The following is a 23,209-nucleotide window of genomic DNA, read 5'->3' as shown; positions in this document are numbered from 1 at the left end:
TAATTACCAAAAAATCTATAAATTAAATAAAGTTTTTAAATTTTTTTATTTTTTTAAACTAATTTGCCATTATTCTAAATAAAAAATCACTGTTTAACCCTCCGTTACTCGCAACTGATCTGGTTGATACAGGCAAATATTTTTTTATTGTAAATTTTATTTTAAAGCTATTTTAAGCTATTTTTTGATAAAATTATATTGTTACTGCAATTTTTTTTGTATTACTGTATTAAATACATTGCATTTAATATTGCTTTTATGTTTTCGAAATAAAAAGTGATATCAATTTGATACATTATTGCGACTAGTCTCGATTGAAAATGATTGCGACTAACGGAGGATTAAAACTTTAAGAACAACCCTCATAGATAATAGTTATAAGCTTTTCTAAAAGCTATTCATCAAAATGGTAAGGAAATTGGCTAAAAGTGTGTAATAAAATGCTTTCTGTTAAAGCTTTATGTAAAAGCTTTCTGTTAAAGCTTTATTTGAAAATATGAACTTTAAGTTAGAGTAGCGTAGACTTGAACTGTTAAAGCACTCGAAAATTTAAGGGATGTACTAAAATAGTGTCAGCAAAAAGTACTTATTTTGTTTGAACTTTATAGAGAATATTACAACCATAATAATGCAAGTTTGGTGTAAATTTTAAAATTAAATTTGCTTTATTTCTATTTGTTGTACTTGGAAATTATTAAGTAAATATGTATTAAATTTTATTTTAGCTATTGAAAAGTTCTTTATTAAGTTTTGTATAATACGATACTAATATGTCTATTTCTTATTTTTTTTCTAGGTAAGCCCTAAAATTACTGCAGTTTTCATATATTTGGTAAGAATTATTAACAACCCAAACACATTCAGTACTAAGTAATGTATTACAATTCTAATTGTAACCCAGAGTTTTGAAAATTGAAAAAAAAAATTTCGGTTTGGCGATTTGTTGCACATCTTTTAGAAATCTAGGGTCCCACGAATATTCAAGGCCATCGACATGTCACACAGAGTATAAGAGGTGCCTCCATTTTGAGGAGCCGCAGAACAAAAGGTACTTTTTTGCATATTTAAAATTTTTGGGAAAGTGAGTTTTATTTATTTCGTCCCCTTAAAAAACTGCATGAACCTGGAAATGGTAACAAGTTTCTTACTTATCAATAGATAAATCTAACTGCCATAAGTCACCCTGTTAAATGTTAAGTATGTTTGATATAAAACCATTTTAATATCGGAAAAAGAACCTTTTGTTAAAAAATAAAGAAAAAAAGTACGTTTTGTTAAAAACAAAATTAAAAAGTATGTTTTTTATGCTTTTTTACGATAATATTTTAAATGAATGTTTTTAATCCTGATCTAATATGTAAACAAATTACACATTGAAATTAAATAATTTTTTTTTCGTTTTTTACTAGTGCTGTATGTTTTGTTAAGCACAAATTTTTTTAGAACCCATTTAAATAAATGTTGCTGACTTGATTGTTTCTAGTAGATTTCAACCCAAATATTACAAAAACACCAAAAAACCAATTTTTGAAAAGATGCGAAAAAGTACCATTTGTTCTGCGGCTCCTCATTTAATCTTGAGTATGACTTAAAATGCCGGATTTATAACACAGGGCAACAAAATTGACAAAATTTTAGAGGCTTTTTAAACCACTACACAATTTTGATGTATTGTGGTTCCAATAGTACAAATATGGTCCAAATTTTAAATTCTATGGAGAAGTTTTTTTTTCTTAAAATTGAATTTTTTAAGAAGTTTCTCCACATAATTTATGATAACTCTAAAAGGGTTAGTCCGTTATTATTGAAGTAAACTTAGAAAAGTTCATATTTACATAACCTTTAATCCATTTATATATTGCGTTTTAATCGGCTCAGTAGTTTCGGAGTCTTAATAACAAATTGAAGCAAAAAATATATTTTTTACATGAAAAACGGCAGAAATGGTTCAGATTTATTGTTTTATCACAAACCCAAATATAATAGCAACTAAATGAGAAATCGATCTTAACAATTTATTAATTATTTTCGAATTTATTCACAATTAAGTGAATTCGCACATTTTCACAAAATTTTAGTTTTATTGTTTGATATACATTAGGGTGGCCCTGTTTGTGTGGAGAAAAAATAAGGTATCGATGTTCCCGCCTAAAATGAAAATTTTATTCATTCTAATACTACGTTTTGAAATTTGTTCGTCCTGGGGTCAATATTTGGCGAGCTGGATCAAAGGATATAAAGGTCCTTTTTTGAGGTTTTTTTTACATTTTTTCCATATTTAAATTTTTTCCATATCCAAAGGAAGTATATGTAAATTTGGTATCATATGAAAGGTATTTGAGAAACGCAATCTATTGGTTATTAGAAATTTAAAAAAAAAAATTTAATTTAAAAATTTTCAACAAAATTTTAGTTTTTTTTTTAATTTTTTCATAGAATTTATTCAAATAAATATATGGAATTTCCTGAGCATAAACATCATGTAATTTTTAAAAAGAGTATACGAAATTATACATCGATGGAAAGCTTATAAAATTTGAGTTATTGCCCATTACATATACTATGAATTGAGTATACAGAGATTGTCAGATAGGAATGAAATTAGGTTTAAACAAATTTGAATAAAAATTTAAAAAAACGTGAAAAACCATTTCGGTGAAATTACATGATGTTTATGATCAAGAAATTTCATATATTTAGTTGAATAAATTCTATGAAAAATTAAAAAAAAAAACTAAAATTTTGTCGAAAATTTTTAAATTAAAATTCTTTTTTTTAAATTTCTAATAACCAATTGAATGCGTCTCTCAAAGACCTTTCATATGATACCAAATTTACATATACTTCCTTTGGAAGAAATATGGAAAAAATGTAGAAAACCTCAAACAAGGACCTTTATATCCTTTGATCCAGCTCGCCAAATATTGACCCCAGGATGAATCAAATTTTCATTTTAGTCGGGAACATCCGCAACTTTAATTTAGGAGCCACCCTAATATACATACATAAAATTGAGTAGTTAATGTTCTTCTTTCGATTGATTGAATTTTGAAAACATTTTCCTCATGCTATGTACACATTTTCATATATATATTGCGTTTCAATCGGCTTCACGCTTCACTTTGGAACAATGCATCCGATATTGGCTTGATTCGTTCTTGGCCTCAAAAGATGAGCAGATCATTCGGCTCGGAATCCATATGTTGCCAGAAAGATGGGAAAAACTTTGAATAAATTTATATTGTACAAATGTTTCAAAATGATAGCTAAAAATTTAAAAAAAACAAGTAAGAGTGCTATATTCGGCTATGCCGAATCTTATATACCCTTCACCTTTGTTGTGGATGCATTATTATTTTTTATAATTAGTATATATGTATGTATGTACATTGCCCACTTTCAGCGTACAGCATCCTAAATTTATCAAGAACACACAAAACAACAACAACGCCAAACGAAACAAAACACCAAAAGAAAAAACAAAATACGCAAGCCAATGAAACCAACACACATCCAAACATACGTTTAATTGTATAAAAAACAACAACGCCAAAAGAAAGAAAAACAAAATACGCAAAGCATGCTCATTCAAACAGACGATTTGTTGATTTTTTGTCAAAAAAACCAACACACAACCAAACAAAAGTTTAGTTGTATAAAAAACAACAACAACGCCAAAAGAAACAAAACACAAAAAAAAAAACAAAATACGCAAAGCATGCACATCCAAGCATACATTTTGTTGCTTTTTTGTAAAAAAAAAACCAACACACAACCAAACAAACGTTTAGTTGTATAAAAAACAACAACAACGCCAAAAGCAACAAAACACAAAAAAAAACAAAATACACAAAACTTGCACATCCAAACATACGTTTTGTTGTTTTTTTTGTCAAAGCATGCAATACATTGTGTTTTTTGATGAAATTTTCAGAGATTGTCTCGGATTTTTGCTCATATCTCCGTTATTTATGGACGGATTTTGCTGATTTTAAATAGCAAAATTCTCGAAAGTATGTCTGACAGAATTGTTGAAGATTTGGATCCCGGAGATATCTGGGGCCTTCAGAAAATTGATTTCAACAGACAGACAGACGGACAGACAGACAGACAGACAGACAGACAGACAGACAGACAGACAGCCAGACAGACAGACAGACAGACAGACAGACAGACAGACAGACAGACAGACAGACAGACAGACAGACAGACAGACAGACAGACAGACAGACAGACAGACAGACAGACAGACAGACAGACAGACAGACAGACAGACAGACAGACAGACAGACAGACAGACAGACAGACAGACAGACAGACAGAATATATATACTTTATAGGGTCGGAAATGAAAAATGTAGAAATTACAAACGGAATGACAAACTTATACTACCCTAACCATTAAAGGTTCGTACCACTTATTGAAATGTTAAAATTTGAATTTTAAATCGCTCTAACTTCCACAAATATTGTCCAGATTGAACCAAACTACATTTATTTTAAAGAAAATTTTATTATTTTTAAAAATTAACAAAAGCGCTTATTTTTAAATTCATTGATGTTAAAAAAAATTAAAAGAATTCAGGTACTTGAAAATAAATATTTAAAATTCTGACCATAATAGTTTCGTACGGTATTTATTACATAATTTAGTATGGGGTGACATCACCTTTTGCATTAATTACTGCATTTATTCTTTTATTCATTGAATTTATTAATGTTTTACATTCCTCTGGTGTGATAGAATTCCATATTTCAGTAATTTTTTCCTTCAATCCGCCAACAGTTGTTTGGGGTTCATTTCTTAACCGCCTTTTCATTATAGCCCATACACTTTCAATCGGATTTAGGTCTGGGCTGGATGATGGCCACTCTAGGACATTAATATTGTTATCTGAGAGCCATTTCTTTGTCATTTTTGCTGTATGAGCTGGAGCTCCATCATGTTGGAAGGTATATTCACCAAAAGTTGTGATATTGGGTATGAAAGGTATTAAATTTTCCTCCAAAATATTAATATACCGTGCAGCATTAACGGTATTTTCTATAAAACACATTTTTCCCATACCATTTGCAGACATGCAACCCCATATCATTACGCTCGCAGGGAATTTCACTGTCCGTTTAAGGCAATCCCTATGAAACGCTTCGTTTTTTGTGCGAATTACTTTCGTGCCAGTATCACCTACACACAGTTCAAATCTTGATTCATCACTAAAAATGATGGAGTCCCACTGTCTTTGGGTCCATGATTGCCGCGCTTTTGCCCATAACAATCTTTTTCGTTTTTGAACTTTTGTTAGCAATGGTTTTTCTTTTGGCTAGCATATGAAACATTTGTTATGAAAATATTTATTTTCTGCTTGCATATGTAACGTACCTTGTAAAAGCCGTAGTTAAGCTTTTTCAAACTTTTTCTTGTTGTCTCACGTCCAATTGGTTCTCCAACTGCTGATGACCACTCATTTGCTAATTTTCTGACAGAGCTTCGTCTGTTTTTTTTAATGATATTCTCCAACGAACGCAATTTTCGAGGTGTTATCTTGGACACTCGTCCACAATTTTTGTAATTGGGAATTACAGAATTATTTATTTTAAAAAATTTAATAATATATTGAACTGTAGATTTCGACAAATTCATTTCGGATGAAATCTCTGTATAACTTTTTCCACTTTTCCACTTAGCGACAACAAGTTCTCTAATTTCTTTCGATACCGCTTTACCTCGCGACATTTCTTTATTTTTTTTTTGGATTTTATTGCTTATATTAATTTTTTTTTACTAAAAATAACCACACCTGCCTTTTGACTTACAAAATTATTTTAGGAAAAGCACTAGAAAAAAAATAACGGAACTTTCCACAAAGTACGAATCTTTTTTGGTCAATTTAAAAAAAACCTTATTGAAGGGATTTTTAAAAGCACAGTTGTATATAAGGGAAATTATTATAAATTCATAAACTCAGTGATGCATTTTATAGTCTTATTGATGCAAGATATAAAACAGAAAGTTTCAAAAAAATTTTGCCAAAAATTTATTTTTAATAGACTTTTGAAAACGCAGTTCTAAAAATTTTATATATAGTACGAACCTTTAATGGTTAGGGTAGTATATACCCTTCTCACGAAGCTGAAGGGTATATGTCTTTTAACCTAACCAAGTGTACCTATGTAAGAAGATGAATTTTGTATAAGATTTTAAAGAGAAAACGCAATGTACTCTTCTCTGAAAATAATTAGTTCATTATTACGTTCTTATTTCCCACTATCTGACTTCTCATCAGAGTTAGAGATTTACAAATCAGTTCTAAGAATATGCGGCCAGACATGAAACTCTAATATTTCATCATGGCAACACTAGGCCAGTTGCAATACCTGTTAAAAACTATTTAGAAAAAGTGGTTGGGAAGTTTTGCCTCACCCACTTTATAGTCCAGACGTTGCCCCTTCCGACTACTATATGTTTCGATCGATACAGAACGCTTCACTTTAGAACAGAGTATCCGAAATTAGCCTCAAATGATAACCAATTATTTTGGCGCGGAATCCATATGTTGACAGAATGATGGGCAGTGGGCGTTAGGCGTGGACAATTTTGATAAAATTTAATTTTTTCTTAATTTAGTACAAATAATTCTCGGTGCCAAATTTCAAAGCAAATTTTTCATGTATTTTTTTACACATATAAATTGCATACAGCAGTAACTAACATTCTAGTCACATTTTAAGTCTTATTAATTAAAACAAGTAAGAGAGCTATATTCGGCTGTGCCGAATCTTATATACCCTTCACCAAATTACTTTTGTTTAAATAAAAATATTTTTATTTAATCAAAGTTAATTTTGTTTTAAATTGTTTTTAAAATTTTTATTTTCCAAATTATTTTTAATTTAAAAAAAACATTTTTGGAAAAAGAATTTATGACAAAAAAAAAATGTTGATGAAAAAAAAACTCGGGTTAAAAAATATTGTTCCCGATTTTGACCCATAGTAGGTTCAACTTACTAAAGCCTTATATACATCGTTGCAATGTAATTTGAAATATCTATCATTATATATCCATATTGTCTATATTAACGACTTAGTATTCCAGATATAGATCAAAAATAGGGCAAAAACCGAAGTTGTCCCAGTTTTTTTCTTATATCTCAGCCTTTTATGGGCCGATTTTGTCGATATTAAATAGCAAACGAGCCGAAAGAATTCCCGATATATTGATGTACATATGAATCATGTATTTAAGTTATTTGGGGCTACGGAAAGTTGATTTCAACATACAGACAGACAGTCAGGTCATGGCTATATCGACTTCGCTATCTATAACGATCCAGAATATAAATACTTTGTGGGGTCACAAATGAAAAATTTAGAAATTACAAACGGAATGACAAACTTATATATACTCTTGCCACTCATGGCGAAGGGTATAAAAATAAATAAATAAACCCTCTCTATTTAAAATCTTTTCAATATTTATCAACCTCAATTAGACCTCTTGTTTAAGGTTAAAATCCTGTAATTAACATTAAAATTCATAAATAATTTATTTGTTAATTTGTCAATTGCTTCATGCCAATTACAAATTGCAAGTTTTGTAAACTTTATGCCAATGCCAAATATCTACAAGGCAGTAAGTAACCAGGTGAAGCTAGAGGGGTAGTTATTAGTGCAACTATACGTACAAATGTATATTATGGTCAAATATTATACTTTAAAATACTATTTAAATGACAAATAAACAATTGATTTGTTGCAATTGCAAATGACGTGTAATTATTTAATAATATAAAATGTACAAATGCTAACTAAATACAATTTACAATACAATACAACTCAAATACTACAGCTACTACAGTAGTTATTTATGGGTTTTGTATTTTTCATTTTCTACATGTCGCTGCAAATATGAATAAATTATTTGTGGGTCTAGTGGCATTTTTTTCCTGCTATTAGTGGCACAAACATACATGCAACCAATGTGTTATAAACAGTCTTGTTTGTTTTATTTTAAATATTTATTTTCAATTAAATGGAACGAACATACACAAATGAAAAACTATACTATTGAGATTTTTGTCCACTATTCGAATACAAAAAAAAAACATTTGATTTGATTCAATCAATATGAGCCAATATGATGTATAAGGGTGGGGTTGACAGTATTTTTCCCAATTTCGTTTAAAAAAACCTACAACAAATTGTCATATTGTCAAATGCACTGTTCAAAATATATATGTATATAATTGTCTAATAATTTTCTATTTTTGTTTTTCAATTTGTAAATTTTTCCCATAATAACTGTCTTTAGTATTTGATTCACTTTGAAGTTATTTTTAAAGGTAAATGTGTTTGTTTATATATGTATGTATAACTGTGCATTTGTGTTTATGTCGTTTTTATATCCTGTCTTCATTTTGATTTGACTGTTGGTCAGCAGTGTGGTTTTGTGTGTGCATGAGAATAAAAAAAAATGATATTTGGTTGTTCCCTGCTTCTTGTCCATGTAAAGGACATTTTTTATTTACAATATTAATTTCAAATTTTTGTCATTTGTCACATCATTTACCAATTGCTATTGACATTTAAAGCAAACAAACCACACCGGAAGTGTGGTAACTAGTTTTCTTTAAATTTAATATTGTTTTGATTTTGACGCTAATTGGAGTTAGAGTTGGGTAATTTATTTAATTTTGTTCTATTCAATTTCATTGTACTACACTCAAAGTAAACTGTTTCTTTTTTTTTGAACAAAATTACTAAAAACAAGTAAGAAAGCCATTTTAGGCCTTATATACATCATTGTAGTTGACTTTGAAATATCTATCATTATTGACTTAATCATATCCATATTGACTTAGTAATCCAGATATAGACAAAAAATAGGCCAAAAATCTAGGTTATCATGTATGAATCATGTATGTAAGTTATTTGGGGGCTACGGAAAGTTGATTTCAACATGGTTAAAGCGAAATCGCAAATGAAAAATGTAGAAATAACAAACGGAATGACAAACTTATATATAACCTTGCCACACATGGTGAAGAGAGAGCTATATTCCGCTTTATATGACTTACTTTAAGATAAAGACTGGAAATATTGGATGTATGACTTAAAAATTCGGGATTTACAATAGATTTCGTATTTTTTGAAATTGGTTTTAATAACTTATATGTCTATAAGTCGATTCTTCGAACAATTATTGCTGAAAAAAGTCAAAAAGTCGAAATCGACCATTTGGTCGCAAGAAATCGAACAATCGCACTGTGGTTCCAAATCAAAATCTAGGTGGACAAAATTATTTGGCGATCTTTTTATATAGAATTGGTATCTCCGATTCCAAAAAAAAATCTTTAAAAGATCAATATAAACTTTTTTTTCAAGTTACAGTAGGGTCTAGATCAGGGAAACGCAAAAAGAGAAATTGCAGTTTGTGTGCATGTATAGGTTAAAAATAAAAAATCCGCAACAACATCAAGCAACAGAATGAAATATTTGTATTTTTACGCTCAATTGTTTGCAACTAAATGAGTTACTTGTATTTTTTACGCTCTTGCTGTGTGTTTTGTTTACTTTCGGGTTGTGTACGTGTAAATTCACGAAAATGTTCGTAATCTCAACAATATGAACGCCTACCAATGGTCTAGATCAGTGATGTTCAAAAATAAAAATGAAGATGTATGGGTGAGAGAGCTACCCAGCAAACATAATGTCAAACACTTAAGAACAAAATAAATAATGTTTAGATTTAGAATTTTTGCCAGATACAACCAATTTATTAAATGAATGTAAGGAAATAAAAGAATATACATTATACGGCCGAAATTCTCTCAAATTTTTTATTTATTTCTGACTTTGTTGTTTTGTGTTCAATTGTAATTGAAACGCGTGTGTTTGCTATGCTTCGTCCAAAAACCAACCAACAACAATGCTTAATGAATTTCTTAAAAAAATTAGACATTTGTTATGCTCTTTTAAAGAGAATAAGAATATGTGTGTTGTTACTCAGCGCGAAAGCACAATGAAATGAACATCATTGGTCTAGATATACATATAAAAAACATTAATAAAAAATTAAAAAAAAATACTTTTTCATGTCTTTCTGAAACTAAATTTTTAAAAAGATCTGTATTTACTATATTTCAAGTTACAGTAGGGTCTAGATATATAAAAATCAAAAATAAATAAAGAAATTTTCTAAAAATTCCATTCCGTAAAAATTAAAAAAAAAGCTGGCGGCTACAATTTTTTTACAAAGACATTCCCCAGAAGTTTCTTTAAATGATGTATATAGTCATTGGACGGGCCTCGACGGTCTTTTTTTTTGCAAGCTATATAACATTCTTAGAAAAAAAAATATCAGTATATTTGAGAACCAAGTTTAAAGAACTATAACAGGAAAATGGAGAGGCCCATAAATATAAGCTATACATTTAATAAAAGCCTATATCAATGTTTATCTATGTTTTGAAGTATGAATTTCTATATGGTAAAACAATTGAGATATATCTAATTTAGTAAAGCAGTAAAATATTAAAAAAAATTAAAGAAAATATGATTAAAAATTTTTTGAACTTCTGGCGCTTCTGTCGAGAAAACGAAATGTCCAATTGAAAAACCCATTTGTATTGGAGGAGAGCAGATTGTCAGCTTCCGAAAAAACTTAGTTTTTCCAAATTATGAAGATACCGATTTTCATAATTTTGTCCACCTAGATTTTGATTTGAAACCACAGTGAATCGATTAAGTTATTTTAAAAGTCGAATTGTCGATAAAAGTGGTAAAGTCGAAAAAAGTCGACTTTTTAGATTGTGAAAAAAATAAATTTAATTGCAACAAATTGATTAAAATAAAGATGCCAAATTAGTAATTTACAAGTTCATATGTTCATTTTATTATAATTAAAATAAAACTATATAATTTTAAGTTTTTCACAAAATTATTGTTATTTAAACTATATTATAAAATTTTTAAGTCTCAATAAATTTAATTAATTATTATAAAAATGTTTATTGTTAAACAATTAGAGTGCTATATTCGGCTGTACCGAATCTTATATACCCTTAACCAAATTATACTTCAAAATAAAAATTTTAAATATTTTTAGGTAAACAAAATTAATTTTTTTGTTGTTCAGTTTTTTTAATTTTTTTAAAAAAAAAAAATTTCGAATTGTTTTTTTAAATTTAAATTTTTTTTTTTTTTTTTCATATTTTTTAATATTTAGCGAAAAAAAACTTATGGTGAAAAAAAAAATTGGGTTAAAAAATATTTTTCCCATTTTGACCCATTGTAGTTCCAAATTACTTTTATATACGTCATTGCAAAGGTCTTTGAAATATCTATCATTAGATATCCATATTGTCTATATTAATGTCTTAGTAATCCAGATATAGGTGAAAAATCGAGGTTGTCCTGGTTTTTTCCTCATATCTCAGCCATTTGTGGACCGATTTTGCTGATTTTAAATAGCAAACTTCTCGAATGCATGTCTGACAGAATTATTGAAGATTTGGATCCCGAAGATATCTGGGGTCTTCAGAAAATTGATTTCAACAGACAGACGGACATGGCTTAATCGACTCCGCTATCTATAAGTATCCAGAATACAAACGGAATGACAAACTTATATGTACATATGTATGTATTCCCTTCTCACGAAGGTGCAGGGTATAAAAATTACAAAAGGCACATAAATGAATGTAGAAGCCATGTATTTTTCACAAAATATGATAAAGCGTTCAAAGAAATCGAAAATAGTCAAAAAATTCGGTTAAAATAAAAAGTTCGAAAGTTCGGAAAGTCGACTTTTCATCAAATACCAAAAGTCGATAGTTCGAAAACACGACTTTTTAAAAATCTAAAAAGGTCGAATAGTCGACTTTTTGTTTCAACTATAAAATCCTAGTACAGACCTGTCATTTATTCTCACTTATGGTGTTTTCTTTTCTGGCATAAATGATGCCTTTATTCTGCCTTTTACCATTTTCTGTGTTCTTTTCTAAAAAAAATTTAGTTTGGTAAGGGTATAACGTGTTCTTTTCAAATAATGTTGCCCTAAAACCCCGAAGATATGCTACACGTTTCACCCTCAATTTTATCAAAGGGTTAGAAATGCAGCACTTTTTAAACTGCAAAATGTATAGTTTTACAAAACTTAGAAGGTACATAAAAGAAAATTGAATAAATGGTCACAATAGATCGTTAAAAAGTAAAACATTTTGAGGGTGTCGGTCGTTAAACTTTAATAAATGGTACAAAATATGTTGGCAACATTTTGTAACAGAAAAGAAAACGCCATTAGTTATTGAACATTATTGTGAAAATAACAAGGTTTTTTTTGATTCGAAAATTCGAAAATTCGAAATTTTGTACCAACAAAGCGTCATATGCGGGAAGTTTTGCTGTACTTCATTAATTTGAAAAAAGTGCCGCTGAAGCACATCAATTGCTCACCAAAGCTTAATGCGTTTCATCGGTTTCAAGGTGCGAGAGATGGTTCAGAAGTGGTGATCTTGATGTGTAAGACACAATTTTGAAGACCATGAATTGGAGGCATTACTCCATTAAAATTGTTGTCAAACTCAACAAGAGCTTGCCAAATCATTGGGAGCTACTCAGGAAACAATTATAAAACGTTTGCGAGTAGCAGGATTCATTCAAAAGCAGAAAACTCTGATACCATATCAATTGAAGCCGAGAGACCTTGAAAGATTTTGCATGTCCAAAATGATGTTTGAGCGCTATAAAATAACATAATTTTTGCATCGAATTAAAACTTGCTGCTGAACACGCCACTCAAATAACCCAACAAATAAGATACAGTAGACTCTATTCTGCAGACATTGAACAGTTATTAGCTGAAAAAAGAAGAGTTCGTGGAGAGTGGCAACTCTACAGATACCCTCAACTTAAAACGGAGCTTAGAAAATGTCGCAAACGCCTCAGTATGCTTCTTCACAAACGCAAAACTGACTCCATTAATAAATATCTGGAGAACTTAGATGCCACCCTTTGGCGAGCTACAAAAAACGATACTGAAAAAGGAAACCTGTTTGTTAGTCATCTAAAGAATGTATTTTCCCCAAACGACATAATAGAGTTACCACCTACTTTACCCCATATTACTGCAGCAGAACCACTTCGTTTTGAGATTTCAGAGATTGACAAGGCTATTGTTGATTTAAACTCCTAAAAATCACCTGGTATTGATAAAATCAGTAACAAGATGCTCCTCGAGCTACCCCAAATTGCATTAAGAATAATCCTATTACATTACGGACAGATTTGTGCCTTCAGAATTTAAATTTCAGGGGCATACCCGATATATTGATGATGCATGTTCCTATGCTATTTGGGAGTTTCGGTAATCTGACACTGAGAATACAGATGTAAAAGGTGTGTCCATTAAATAATTTCTCGTACCCAAAATATACAAATATTCTTTATAGTATCGCAGACATTACAAAAGGAATAACTAACTTAGCATTACCTACATATTTTAATCTATACTGTTCGAGTACTTCGAGCATAACATGTGAGAAATTCGGTCGGCTGTCAAAAGTTGGGAAAATTGCAATTTTATTCTCACCACAATAGCTCTGTCCACCTCATGAATGCTTAATGAATAGTTTCATTCAACAAGTAAGTGAACTTGTGAGAGGAAGATATACTAATGTCATGGTGTCCATATCTATTTTCCTCAAGCTTCACCTTCTTGATCATTAATTTTATTAGTGTTTGATAAGAATTGTTAAAAAAAACTTCGTTTAATATTAAAAAACAAAAGCAAATACACATGTTATTAAGATAACTCATATATTACTAGATGTCAATTCATTATCTTTATGAATCTCCACAAAATATCTTTATGTATCTTTACGAAATCAGAATAAGATAAGCCTACTTGTTGCATTTAATTTACAAAATATTAACAAACTGCCAGACACTTTAGTCAGTCTTCGCTGATAGCTGTTATCATGGATACCCAAAGTTTAGTGACAACAAAACGAAAATTTAAATCTACTCAATTGTTTCTAGTGGCTGGAACAATTTTGATCTCTCTATTAGTTTCTGTGCTGTGTATTGGTTTGACAGTGCGTTACGAAGTGGACACGGAGACTGCAGATGTGGAAAGTGTGCAGTATTGGAAATTAAATTTGCCACCAGATCAAGAAAAGTGGTATGAAAAGGGTATTGAAGAGCTAAAGTCTATTATAGTCAAAAAAGAACAAAGGGGAGAAGTTGAAAATGTGGTAATATTTATGGCTGAAGGTGTAACTAGCGATATGTTATCGCGTGCCAGATTTATGAAGAAAGACAATGCTCTTGAAATGAATGATTTCATATGGGATTCATTTCCTCATATTGGCATATTGAAAGTATGTATATTGGTTTCCTTTGTGGTAATATGATAAGCTTTATTTGTTTATAAATAATTAATTTAGAGCAGTTGCAGTTTTGTGGAGAATTGTGATGCCTTTTCTCTGGCCACTGCTTTATTTGGAGGTGTTCAAACTTCCTGGGGCTTAGGAGGAGTAGATAAACGTGTTGGACCTGGTAATTGCCATAAAGCCTTAAATGAATCCTTCCATATAAACAGTATTTTCAAACAAGCTAAAGCTTTAAATTTACGCACCGGCTTTGTAACCACACGCCGCATTACTGGACCTTTAGTAGCCGCCCTCTATGCTCATTCTAGTGATACCGCATGGGAATGTGATGCTTACATACCCGAAAACATGAAAGCTAAGTGCCAAGATGTGGCCACTCAATTGATAAAATCCAAGGAGGGCAGAAATATTAATGTAATAATGGGTGGCGGCCGTCAAACTTTAGTCTCCAAGGTGCCCATTTCCAATCGCAGCATTATTGACGAATCCGTTTGTGATTCCCTAGACAAACGTAATCTCTTGCAGGATTGGCAATCTCATAAAATATCTGAAAATGTTACATTTAAACTAATACAAACTCCTAGAGGATTGAGCAGACTTAAAGGAGCTGCTTTGGATTATGTTTTGGGTGTGTTTGCCAATGGCGATTTAACAGATAAAGGTCCAAATCTAACAAATATGGTAACAAAATCATTGGATGTTTTGCAGCGTAGAGATGTTGGTTATTTATTTGTGGCTGAAACAGCAGTGAAAAAAGATGCAGTTGAAGATTTTCAACGAATTCTTTGGGATTTGGATAAGGCAATTAAGGAAACCTTCAAGCATCCGGGGTAAGCAACAATAGTAGGATAAATATTGAAATATTAAAAATAACCTTATCTCCTCTTTCAGTTTCACTCCAAACAACACCGTAGTACTTACCGTGTTTCTAGATTTAAATCATACCGCCGATGCTCCCAATGACATTGTACTCTACGCTATCGGACCCAAATCGTATCTCTTTCATGGCTTCCATGAAGAGACCTACATGGCCCATGCTATATCTTATTACCTGAAAATGGGCATTTTTCGTTCCCAAACAAAATCAAACAGTTAAATACATATAAGTTTAACAGAATGTAATTTATTTAGTAAATTTAAATGTAAATTTGCTTTTAATATTTGGCTAGCAATAATAATTTTTTAATAATAAATATTCTTAACTACAAAATGTTTGAAAACATATTTCTTTACGCCTTGTTTCTAAACATCTTCCAAGTCCGAACGAGAATTAGAATTCGTTGAATTGTGACTGGCATTTGGTAGCCAATTGAATGTTGAGATGGGTGGTACATTTGTATTGGAATTGTTTAGGGGACTAGAATGAGGCAGTAGGGATGCCGTCGCTGCTGTTGCATTGGTAGCGGTAATTTCCTGGCTGATTGAAGTGGTCGCTGTAACCGTTGATGTCAGGGCGATTCTTGGTACAGGACGTAAAATATTTTGTCATTTCACCGGCAGCGGTATAATGGGTGAAGGCACCACTGGTCTGTTAATGAAATTACCAGCAACATTACTTAAATTACGCAAATGATTCGCCTGTACATACTGGAAGGCCGAAGAACGTTCCAGCTGCTGAGACAGATAAAACTCCCCTAACGTATAGAAACGTCGATGGTCGAATGGTGTGGGAAATGGAAATCCAGCAAAACGTGCGGGATAAGGTCGTGGATGTTGCAGAGGTGGATAAAGGGGATTCGGTTGTAATCTGGGTGCCGAGGGTAGAGTTGTATTACTCAAATGTGCTGCATTTGAAGGCTGGAATGTTGCTGAAGTTGTTGTGGAATTTTTAAAAATATCCAACGATTTGAGATTCTCCAACATTTGATGTGAGGCCTGATGTTTTTTGAGATAGGCATGACTAAAAGTAAAATTGTAAGTAAATATTAAATTGCTGAGATGGTTATCAATGATAGAATTTACCGTCGGAATGTTTTGCCACATTGGTTGCAGGGAAATATGCCATCAACTCCATCATCCAACACAATTTTCTCCGAGTTATTAGAGCCCGATTGTGCGTTACGTTCGGCATGCGCTCTCTTTTTGGATTGACTGTTGGCTAAGAGTTCGGATTTGGGTTTATGCCAGCGTCGATGTGAGGCCAAGTTTGCTGGACAATTGAAAACCTAAAATGAGTTGTTGAAAAGAAATAACACTTTAAATTAATTTGGAAAATAAAATTACAGACAAAAGCCAAGATATAAAGGAAGAAGTTTCTTTAATAGAATTATTTCAAAATAATTTTAACTATAACAGATCGGAACTGGAACAAATGGATAATGTATGAATATGAGATAGTTTTTGAATTTTATTGGGTATATATATGACTTAAAAATGGGGGATTTTTCAACGCGGTTTTTGTTTTTAATAACTTATGTGTCAGTTTGAAGGGTACATATCTGTAATTTATTCTCACTTAGTTTTTGAACATTTAAAGTGTAAACAACAAAGTTTTTTTGCTTCGAAAATTTCGAATTTTGTGCTAACCAAACATCATATGCGGGAAGATTTGATCACCAAAGCTTATGGAGAATCGGTTTCAACATGCGAGAGATGTTTTGTTCGGTTCGGTTCAGAAGTGCGGATTTTGATACGGAAGACAGATATAGCCAAAGCCAGCCAAAAATTTTTGAAGACCAAGAGATAATTGGAGGCACTACTCCATGAAGAATGTTGTCAAAGTCAACAAGAGCTTGCTAAATAATTAAGAGCTACTCAAGCAGCAATTTCAAAACGTTTGCGAGCAGCAGGATTCATCCAAAAGGAGAGAAATTGGATACCATATTCCCTTGAAAGACGATTTTGCATGTCTGAAATGATGCTTCAACGTTATAACAGAAAATCCTTTTTTCACCGAATCATTACTTGCGATGAAAAATTCATGCATTACGATAACACGAAGCGTAAGAGATGATACGTGAAACCCAAATATCCATGGAGCTAAGGTAATGCTCTATATTTGGTGGGAGCAAAAGGGTCTTATCTATTATGAGCTGCTGAAAGCTGACTAGACCATCACAGGGAACTTCTACCGAACGCAACTGATTCGTTGGAAGCGAGCATTGACCGACAAAAGCACTGAATATGCGGCCAGACATGAAACCGTAATATTCGATCATGACAACGCTCGTCCACATGTTGCAATACCTGTTAAAAACTATTTAGAATGAAGTGGTTGGAAAGTTTTACCCCACCCGCTTTATGTACAGGCAGTGCCCCTTCCGACTACTATTTTTTTCGATCGATGCTGAACGCGCTTCACTTAGGAAGAAAGATTTTGGCTTGATTCATTCTTGGACTCAAGAAATTAGCAGTTCTTTTGGCTCGTAATCCATATGTTGCCAGTAGATGGGAGAAGTTCATAGCTAACAATGTGAAATACTTTGAATAAATTTATATTGTACAAATGTTTCAAAATAAAAGTTAAAAATGTTTAAAAAAAATTTGCATTTTTAAGTCATACACCCAATTTAGTTGAATATCCTTTGTTCAAAAGAAAAGGATCAATGTTTTTAAAATTAGCCAAGCGGTTTAAAAGTTATATACAATTGATATTGAGCGACTTGACATACTTTATATAAAAATTAAACTGTGAACGTCGCGACTTACAGTGGCGCCATTTGAGTTTTTTCGTTGCAAAAATCACAACTTTTGAACAAAATGAGATAATCAAAAAATTTAAAAGGCATATGATAGATAATTGATCAGCCTATGAAATGAGTGTTTGAAAATGGTTTTACGACTTTCAGGTGCATACTTATGGGTTAGCAAATTTTAAATTTGTGGAAAAATCAATTTTATGGGAAGTAAAATAAAATATTTTTTAAAATTTTTTAATTTTTTATGTTTCCTTTTAAAGGCTTTTATGATTTAAAATTATTCCAGAAAAGATTAAAAAAATGTTTTTTTGAAAAAAACTTTTGGTTGGTTTTTCACGGTCATATGTCTTTTTTCAAAATTTTACCTCTAGCAAAAAATGGGGCAAGGACGGGCAGCTGGGAATTTTTGCATTAGGTAAAGGAGTAATCAGAGAACTTATTTTGAAAATATGGCAAATATAGAAATTGATTGTTTTTTTTATTTTCCTTGAAAGAATGGATAGTTGGTAAATATCGATTTAACTGGACAAATACGAAGCAAACAGTACAATTTTTGTTTATTCTTTTCTTAATAAATAAATATATCTATTAAAAGAATCAAAAATAATTAGTTGACAATATTTATCGTTAAGAGATATTCCGTATTAAATTTTACCGATTATCTTCGTTAAAAATAGTCGGTAGATAACGAAATTTGTCGGTAGGTTAACGACAAATAAAATGTTCTAGTTAAGCCATAACGATAATTGTTTAGGAGTTAGTTTTGTAACATAAATATTCGAAATAAGTTGTTCTTTGAAAGTACGGTTGGTCAACTATTTTGTTTTTGTTAGATACGGACTGATTTGAGTTTTAAATATAAAAATTAACATGTTTTAATTACATTTTTAAGATAAATTTGGACATATATTTGGTCAATTCACAAGGTCTCTTATCTGTCATATTGTCCTAATATATCTCGTCTCGGCGGCTCGACTTAACCGACTCTTAGGCATTCGGCGCAGGTCTCTGCTGGCTGGTTACGATAACACAATAAACATAGCATACATAGTAGTATTATTTTAGGACATTTTTTTTGATTGAAAAGCAATAAAAACCACTGTGAAATATTAGGACAATATGACATGATAAGAGACCTTGTGAATTGACCAATTATATTAATTTTAGAAAATAGTATTCGAATTTTAAGAGCAACTTTTATTTGGGGCATTTTTATAAGTAACACATTTCTGGAGTGTATAATGTTTATCCCTATATTAAAATTTCCTAGTGAGCATTTTAAACCATATTTGGCGATGTGATACGAGTACAAACTTATACAAGACCGTATTCTAAGAAGGAAATTCGTTGGAATTTGTCGACTGTCCTTATAACAACACATATCTAAATTCTGAATCAATGATCACTTGTGGTGGCATAGACATATGTACCACAAGTAACACTGGGTTACTTTTATTTTTAGAAAAAAAACTCTTGTTCTTTTGTTTTCAGTATGTTTCGCGAACATATTTGGGTGAGCTGATGCTTGAGTTTTATATATAAATGCGGTTATTTATTCACACAACTACGAATTTATCTGCAAACACGAAAAAATAGTAAATATTTTTATGATTTTTTAATTTTAAAAATATTAACATTTATATTTTTAATTTTATTCGTCGTTAATATGTATTACCGAGAGATATCGTTAACTTCAAATAGTGAATATTAAATTCGTTAAAGCAACCGATATTTTTCGTTACTTAACGACATCGGTAGGAAAGTATAAAAAGTTACAGAATTGCGGTACAGTTCCTTAGTTTTCGATATATTGTATCTGAAAGCGGACCAAATTACCTAAAAATTTTCTGTTTTTTTGAAAACTGAAAATCAGTCAACTTTGAAGGGCTATATCTTCTGAATCAAAAATCTGATTGTAATAAGAGTAGCATTTTTGAAATCGTTGGACAATTTACTGTAAAAGAGGTTTATTCAATATTTTTTAGGGGCACATGAAATTTTGATTTTTGCAACCTCACTTGTTCTACGGACGCCACTGTGCGTCGTTAAAAATTTTTGAGCAACTTCAGATTTTTTTTACCATAAAGAACCTGTGTATCAAGTTTTAACAAATTTGGAACGGGTGAGGTCCGTTTTGCCTTGACGAAAATATTTTTTCCTACTTTTGGAAAGATTCCTACGTCTTATTCATGATATTTAAGTGTAATCAGACTTCCGAAGTTGCTTTCCCGATTGATCAGAAATTAACAAGTCCTGTATATCGAAAAAAGAACTGATTCGAAACTATGTGTATCGAAATCATTTGAAAATATTTACTGAAAACTAAGGGTTTTTCATGAACATGTAACTGGCATATAGTTTTGCTTTACTCATCATCTTCCATCTTATGGTTTCAGAGGAATTCATTAAAGTTTTAGAAGAAATCATATATTGATTAATTTTAAATTGGCAAAATAAAAATTAATTTATAGTACATGTATTAAACAATTAAATTTATGAAGAATGAAAATAGTTCTAATAAATATTTACGATTAGAGTGGCAGAGAAATTTGGAATTACATAAAATTATTATAAAATACAGTTCTATTGGATCTTCATTATCGGGTCCAGATTTACATTAATTCACAAATTTGCTTTTCAAATTGGAAAATCAATTAAACTATAAAATAAGTTAAAATAAACGTGAGTTTTCACTTTCCGAAATTATTATCCGGTAAACAGTGAAAAATTAACAAAAAATAAGGCAATTGGGGGATTTAAACCATCTACTATTGTCATAATGTCCTTATATATTATGATATTTTAAACAAATTGTTGTTGTGCTTCAAACAAAAAAGTGTTATTTTATGACAAAACCATAAACATAAGTAGTTCAAAATGTCTTATTAATTTAGAACTTTTTTGTTTGAAACATAACAAAATTTTTTTAAGCTATCATATTAGGACATTATGACAATATGACCTAATAGCAGAACGTTTGAATATCGTAATTCCCCAACATTTCTAACAAACGTTCATTCATAATATTTAACACATTTGTATGTATATAAAAAGAAATGGCATAACGCAACTCACCTTCTCACATTCCGAACACTTGTACTCAATGTGCACAATCCGTGGGCACCGATGTTGAGCCAACTTAAAGGCATCATCGTACAATGTGCGACATAGTTGACACAAATACTCTCCAATCTTATTATCTATACTGGCCAAAATCGCCTTAGCCTCTTCTGTAACCTCGACCACATTGAAGGCTGGATCAATGTCACCCTTACGCACCACCAACTCCTCATCATCACGCAATTTACGTATAATGGTGCCCGAAACAGGACTAATAGTTTCTTCATCCAACGACATGTGTTTGCGTAATTTCATGCGTTTACGTTCGGTCTTGTGAGTCTTATAAGGTCTTGACGTGGCTGGCATAAATTGTTGTTGTTGTTCCTTATCTGGATGCAGGGGGGTGGATGACATAAACGTATTATCTTTGCTCTTCTGGTAATTAGTTAAATCTATGTAGGTTTTGCCTTTATCTAAGTTTTCCTGGCTTTCCTGTTGACGCGGCTGAAAATCTCTATCGAATAATTTGGCCAGACCATCGACTGCACGATTGTGTAATTGTTCATTTTCATAGATCAACTTATTGCGTGTTAATACGTTGCCGGTCCTTTCCAACTCCTGTTCTAAATCCGCTTGACTTTGTAAACGCAACATTGTGATGGCCCGGGCAGACAGAGGATTTATGTCATCATCATCATCATTACCTAAAATGTCAACATATTCTTCCTCCTCGTCTGCATCAGCATTGCTGTTGTCTTGTGTCTGTGAATTGAGGTTTTCATTTCGTGAGCTTTGTGGACTTTGGGATGATTTATGTGGTGGCTCATTAGTTTCATCGTCTTCGTTTAGCTCTTGAGAACTCAAAAGTGTTTCATTTTCCTCATCTTCCTCGTTTTCTTCATCCTCTTCCTCGTCCTCTTCGTCATCATCCTCATCTTCGGTCAACACAATTGTTTCATCATCCACATAAATAGTTGCCATATCTCTATGATGTTGGGGCTGCTGCTGATGCTGCTGGTGGCGCTGGTGATGGTTGTGGCGTTGATACTCTTCTATTGTTAAAGTACTTCCGCTTCGTTGACTCTTTGTTATTTCACCAAAATTGTTGATTATTTCTTTATTGTTGTCGTCAATATTGAAACTTTGTGTTGTTGCTGCCGCTGACGTCGCTGTGTTGTACGAGGACTCATCATTCAAACCATAGGCGGCGGAGGTTAATTCTCCACGTCTTGTGTAGGTCATTGTGTGTAAAAAGTTGTGATGTGCCGTTGTGGTGGTGGTGTTCAATGCTGTTGCTTCAGGTGCTACTGTTGTTCCCATGACATGCGGACGCCACAAATAATGTTCGTCTGACATAAATCTTGGACGTTTTCGGGGTGGTGAAGGTGTTGAGGGTGGTGTGATGGGCACAATATTAACTCCAGCTCGCAGTGATAAATCTAGTGGTGAAAGTATTAAATTATTTCTAGTTATTCCTGCGGTAGTTGTTGTTGCCGATGCGGCTGTTGCTGGCTGGTGAGGTTGCTGTTGTTGTTGTGGTGGTCTTGTACTAAATTGTGGAAATGTCTCGTTTATTGTTGGTAATGCACGACATTCCACATAATGTTCGCTCATCATTTTCAATATTTACTGTAATTATTTGAGAATTCGTTTGATTGATTAAGTTGTTGTCTTATTTTATGAACATAAAATAAATATTCCAATTCGCTTCGTCTAAAATAATAATTAAAAATTATTTTCCTGCATATCCTTTACAGTTTATATTAGCTTGCAAATGCAATTTATTCATAGATTGTAAGTGCACTTTTGTGAACTTTGAAAGAATGTTTGCAAAGTAAATTATTCTATCAGTAACACGAGAAGAAAAAAAAATAATGTAAAAATGTTAAAAACATTGTATTGTAATTGAAGAGTACCAAGGAGGAATGAGACAAAACTATACATTCACTGAGAAAGATGAACGGATTGTGAGAGAGTTCAAAAAATATCCATACACGTCAGCTTCTACAACAACGGTTCTCTAATGGGGTCCGAAAAACATTCCAATGGGGCGAAGTGCTCCAGGCAACAGTACGCTTAAACACTATATTTCAATTTATTTTTCAATTCGACTTATTGCT

At 31.6% G+C, this 23,209-nt stretch overlaps 2 protein-coding genes across 2 annotated transcripts; one reads left to right on the top strand and one right to left on the bottom strand.

Annotated features, from left to right (window-relative positions):
- The first annotated feature begins 13,968 nt into the window (after positions 1 to 13,968).
- Alp13 (Alkaline phosphatase 13) lies at positions 13,969 to 15,613 on the top strand. Its single transcript, XM_065510386.1, has 3 exons — positions 13,969 to 14,379; positions 14,446 to 15,221; positions 15,283 to 15,613. The coding sequence occupies exons 1-3, from the start codon at positions 13,978 to 13,980 to the stop codon at positions 15,485 to 15,487; spliced, it is 1,383 nt and encodes a 460-aa protein (XP_065366458.1). The 5' UTR covers positions 13,969 to 13,977; the 3' UTR covers positions 15,488 to 15,613.
- Positions 15,614 to 15,799: 186 nt separating this feature from the next.
- nerfin-2 (nervous fingers 2) lies at positions 15,800 to 22,706 on the bottom strand. The gene is made up of 3 exons (XM_065503586.1): positions 21,105 to 22,706; positions 16,354 to 16,556; positions 15,800 to 16,291 (listed from the first exon to the last, which is right to left on the bottom strand). The coding sequence occupies exons 1-3, from the start codon at positions 22,704 to 22,706 to the stop codon at positions 15,877 to 15,879; spliced, it is 2,220 nt and encodes a 739-aa protein (XP_065359658.1). The 3' UTR covers positions 15,800 to 15,876.
- Between the last annotated feature and the right edge of the window lie 503 nt (positions 22,707 to 23,209).

This window comes from Calliphora vicina, chromosome 1, assembly GCF_958450345.1.
Source record: "Calliphora vicina chromosome 1, idCalVici1.1, whole genome shotgun sequence".
NCBI lineage: Eukaryota > Metazoa > Arthropoda > Insecta > Diptera > Calliphoridae > Calliphora > Calliphora vicina.
This window is presented reverse-complemented; position numbering and strand designations above follow the sequence as displayed.

Bases quoted from the DNA above. Each gene is read 5' to 3' on its own strand.
- Alp13 (XM_065510386.1), top strand. From the start codon at position 13,978: ATGGATACCCAAAGTTTAGTGACAACAAAACGAAAATTTAAATCTACT. The intron at 14,380-14,445 runs GTATGTATATTG...TAATTAATTTAG, and splicing joins CTCATATTGGCATATTGAAA to AGCAGTTGCAGTTTTGTGGA. The intron at 15,222-15,282 runs GTAAGCAACAAT...CTCCTCTTTCAG, and splicing joins GAAACCTTCAAGCATCCGGG to TTTCACTCCAAACAACACCG.
- nerfin-2 (XM_065503586.1), bottom strand. From the start codon at position 22,706: ATGATGAGCGAACATTATGTGGAATGTCGTGCATTACCAACAATAAAC. The intron at 16,557-21,104 runs GTGAGTTGCGTT...AACTCATTTTAG, and splicing joins AGTGTTCGGAATGTGAGAAG to GTTTTCAATTGTCCAGCAAA. The intron at 16,292-16,353 runs GTAAATTCTATC...TTTTACTTTTAG, and splicing joins TGTGGCAAAACATTCCGACG to TCATGCCTATCTCAAAAAAC.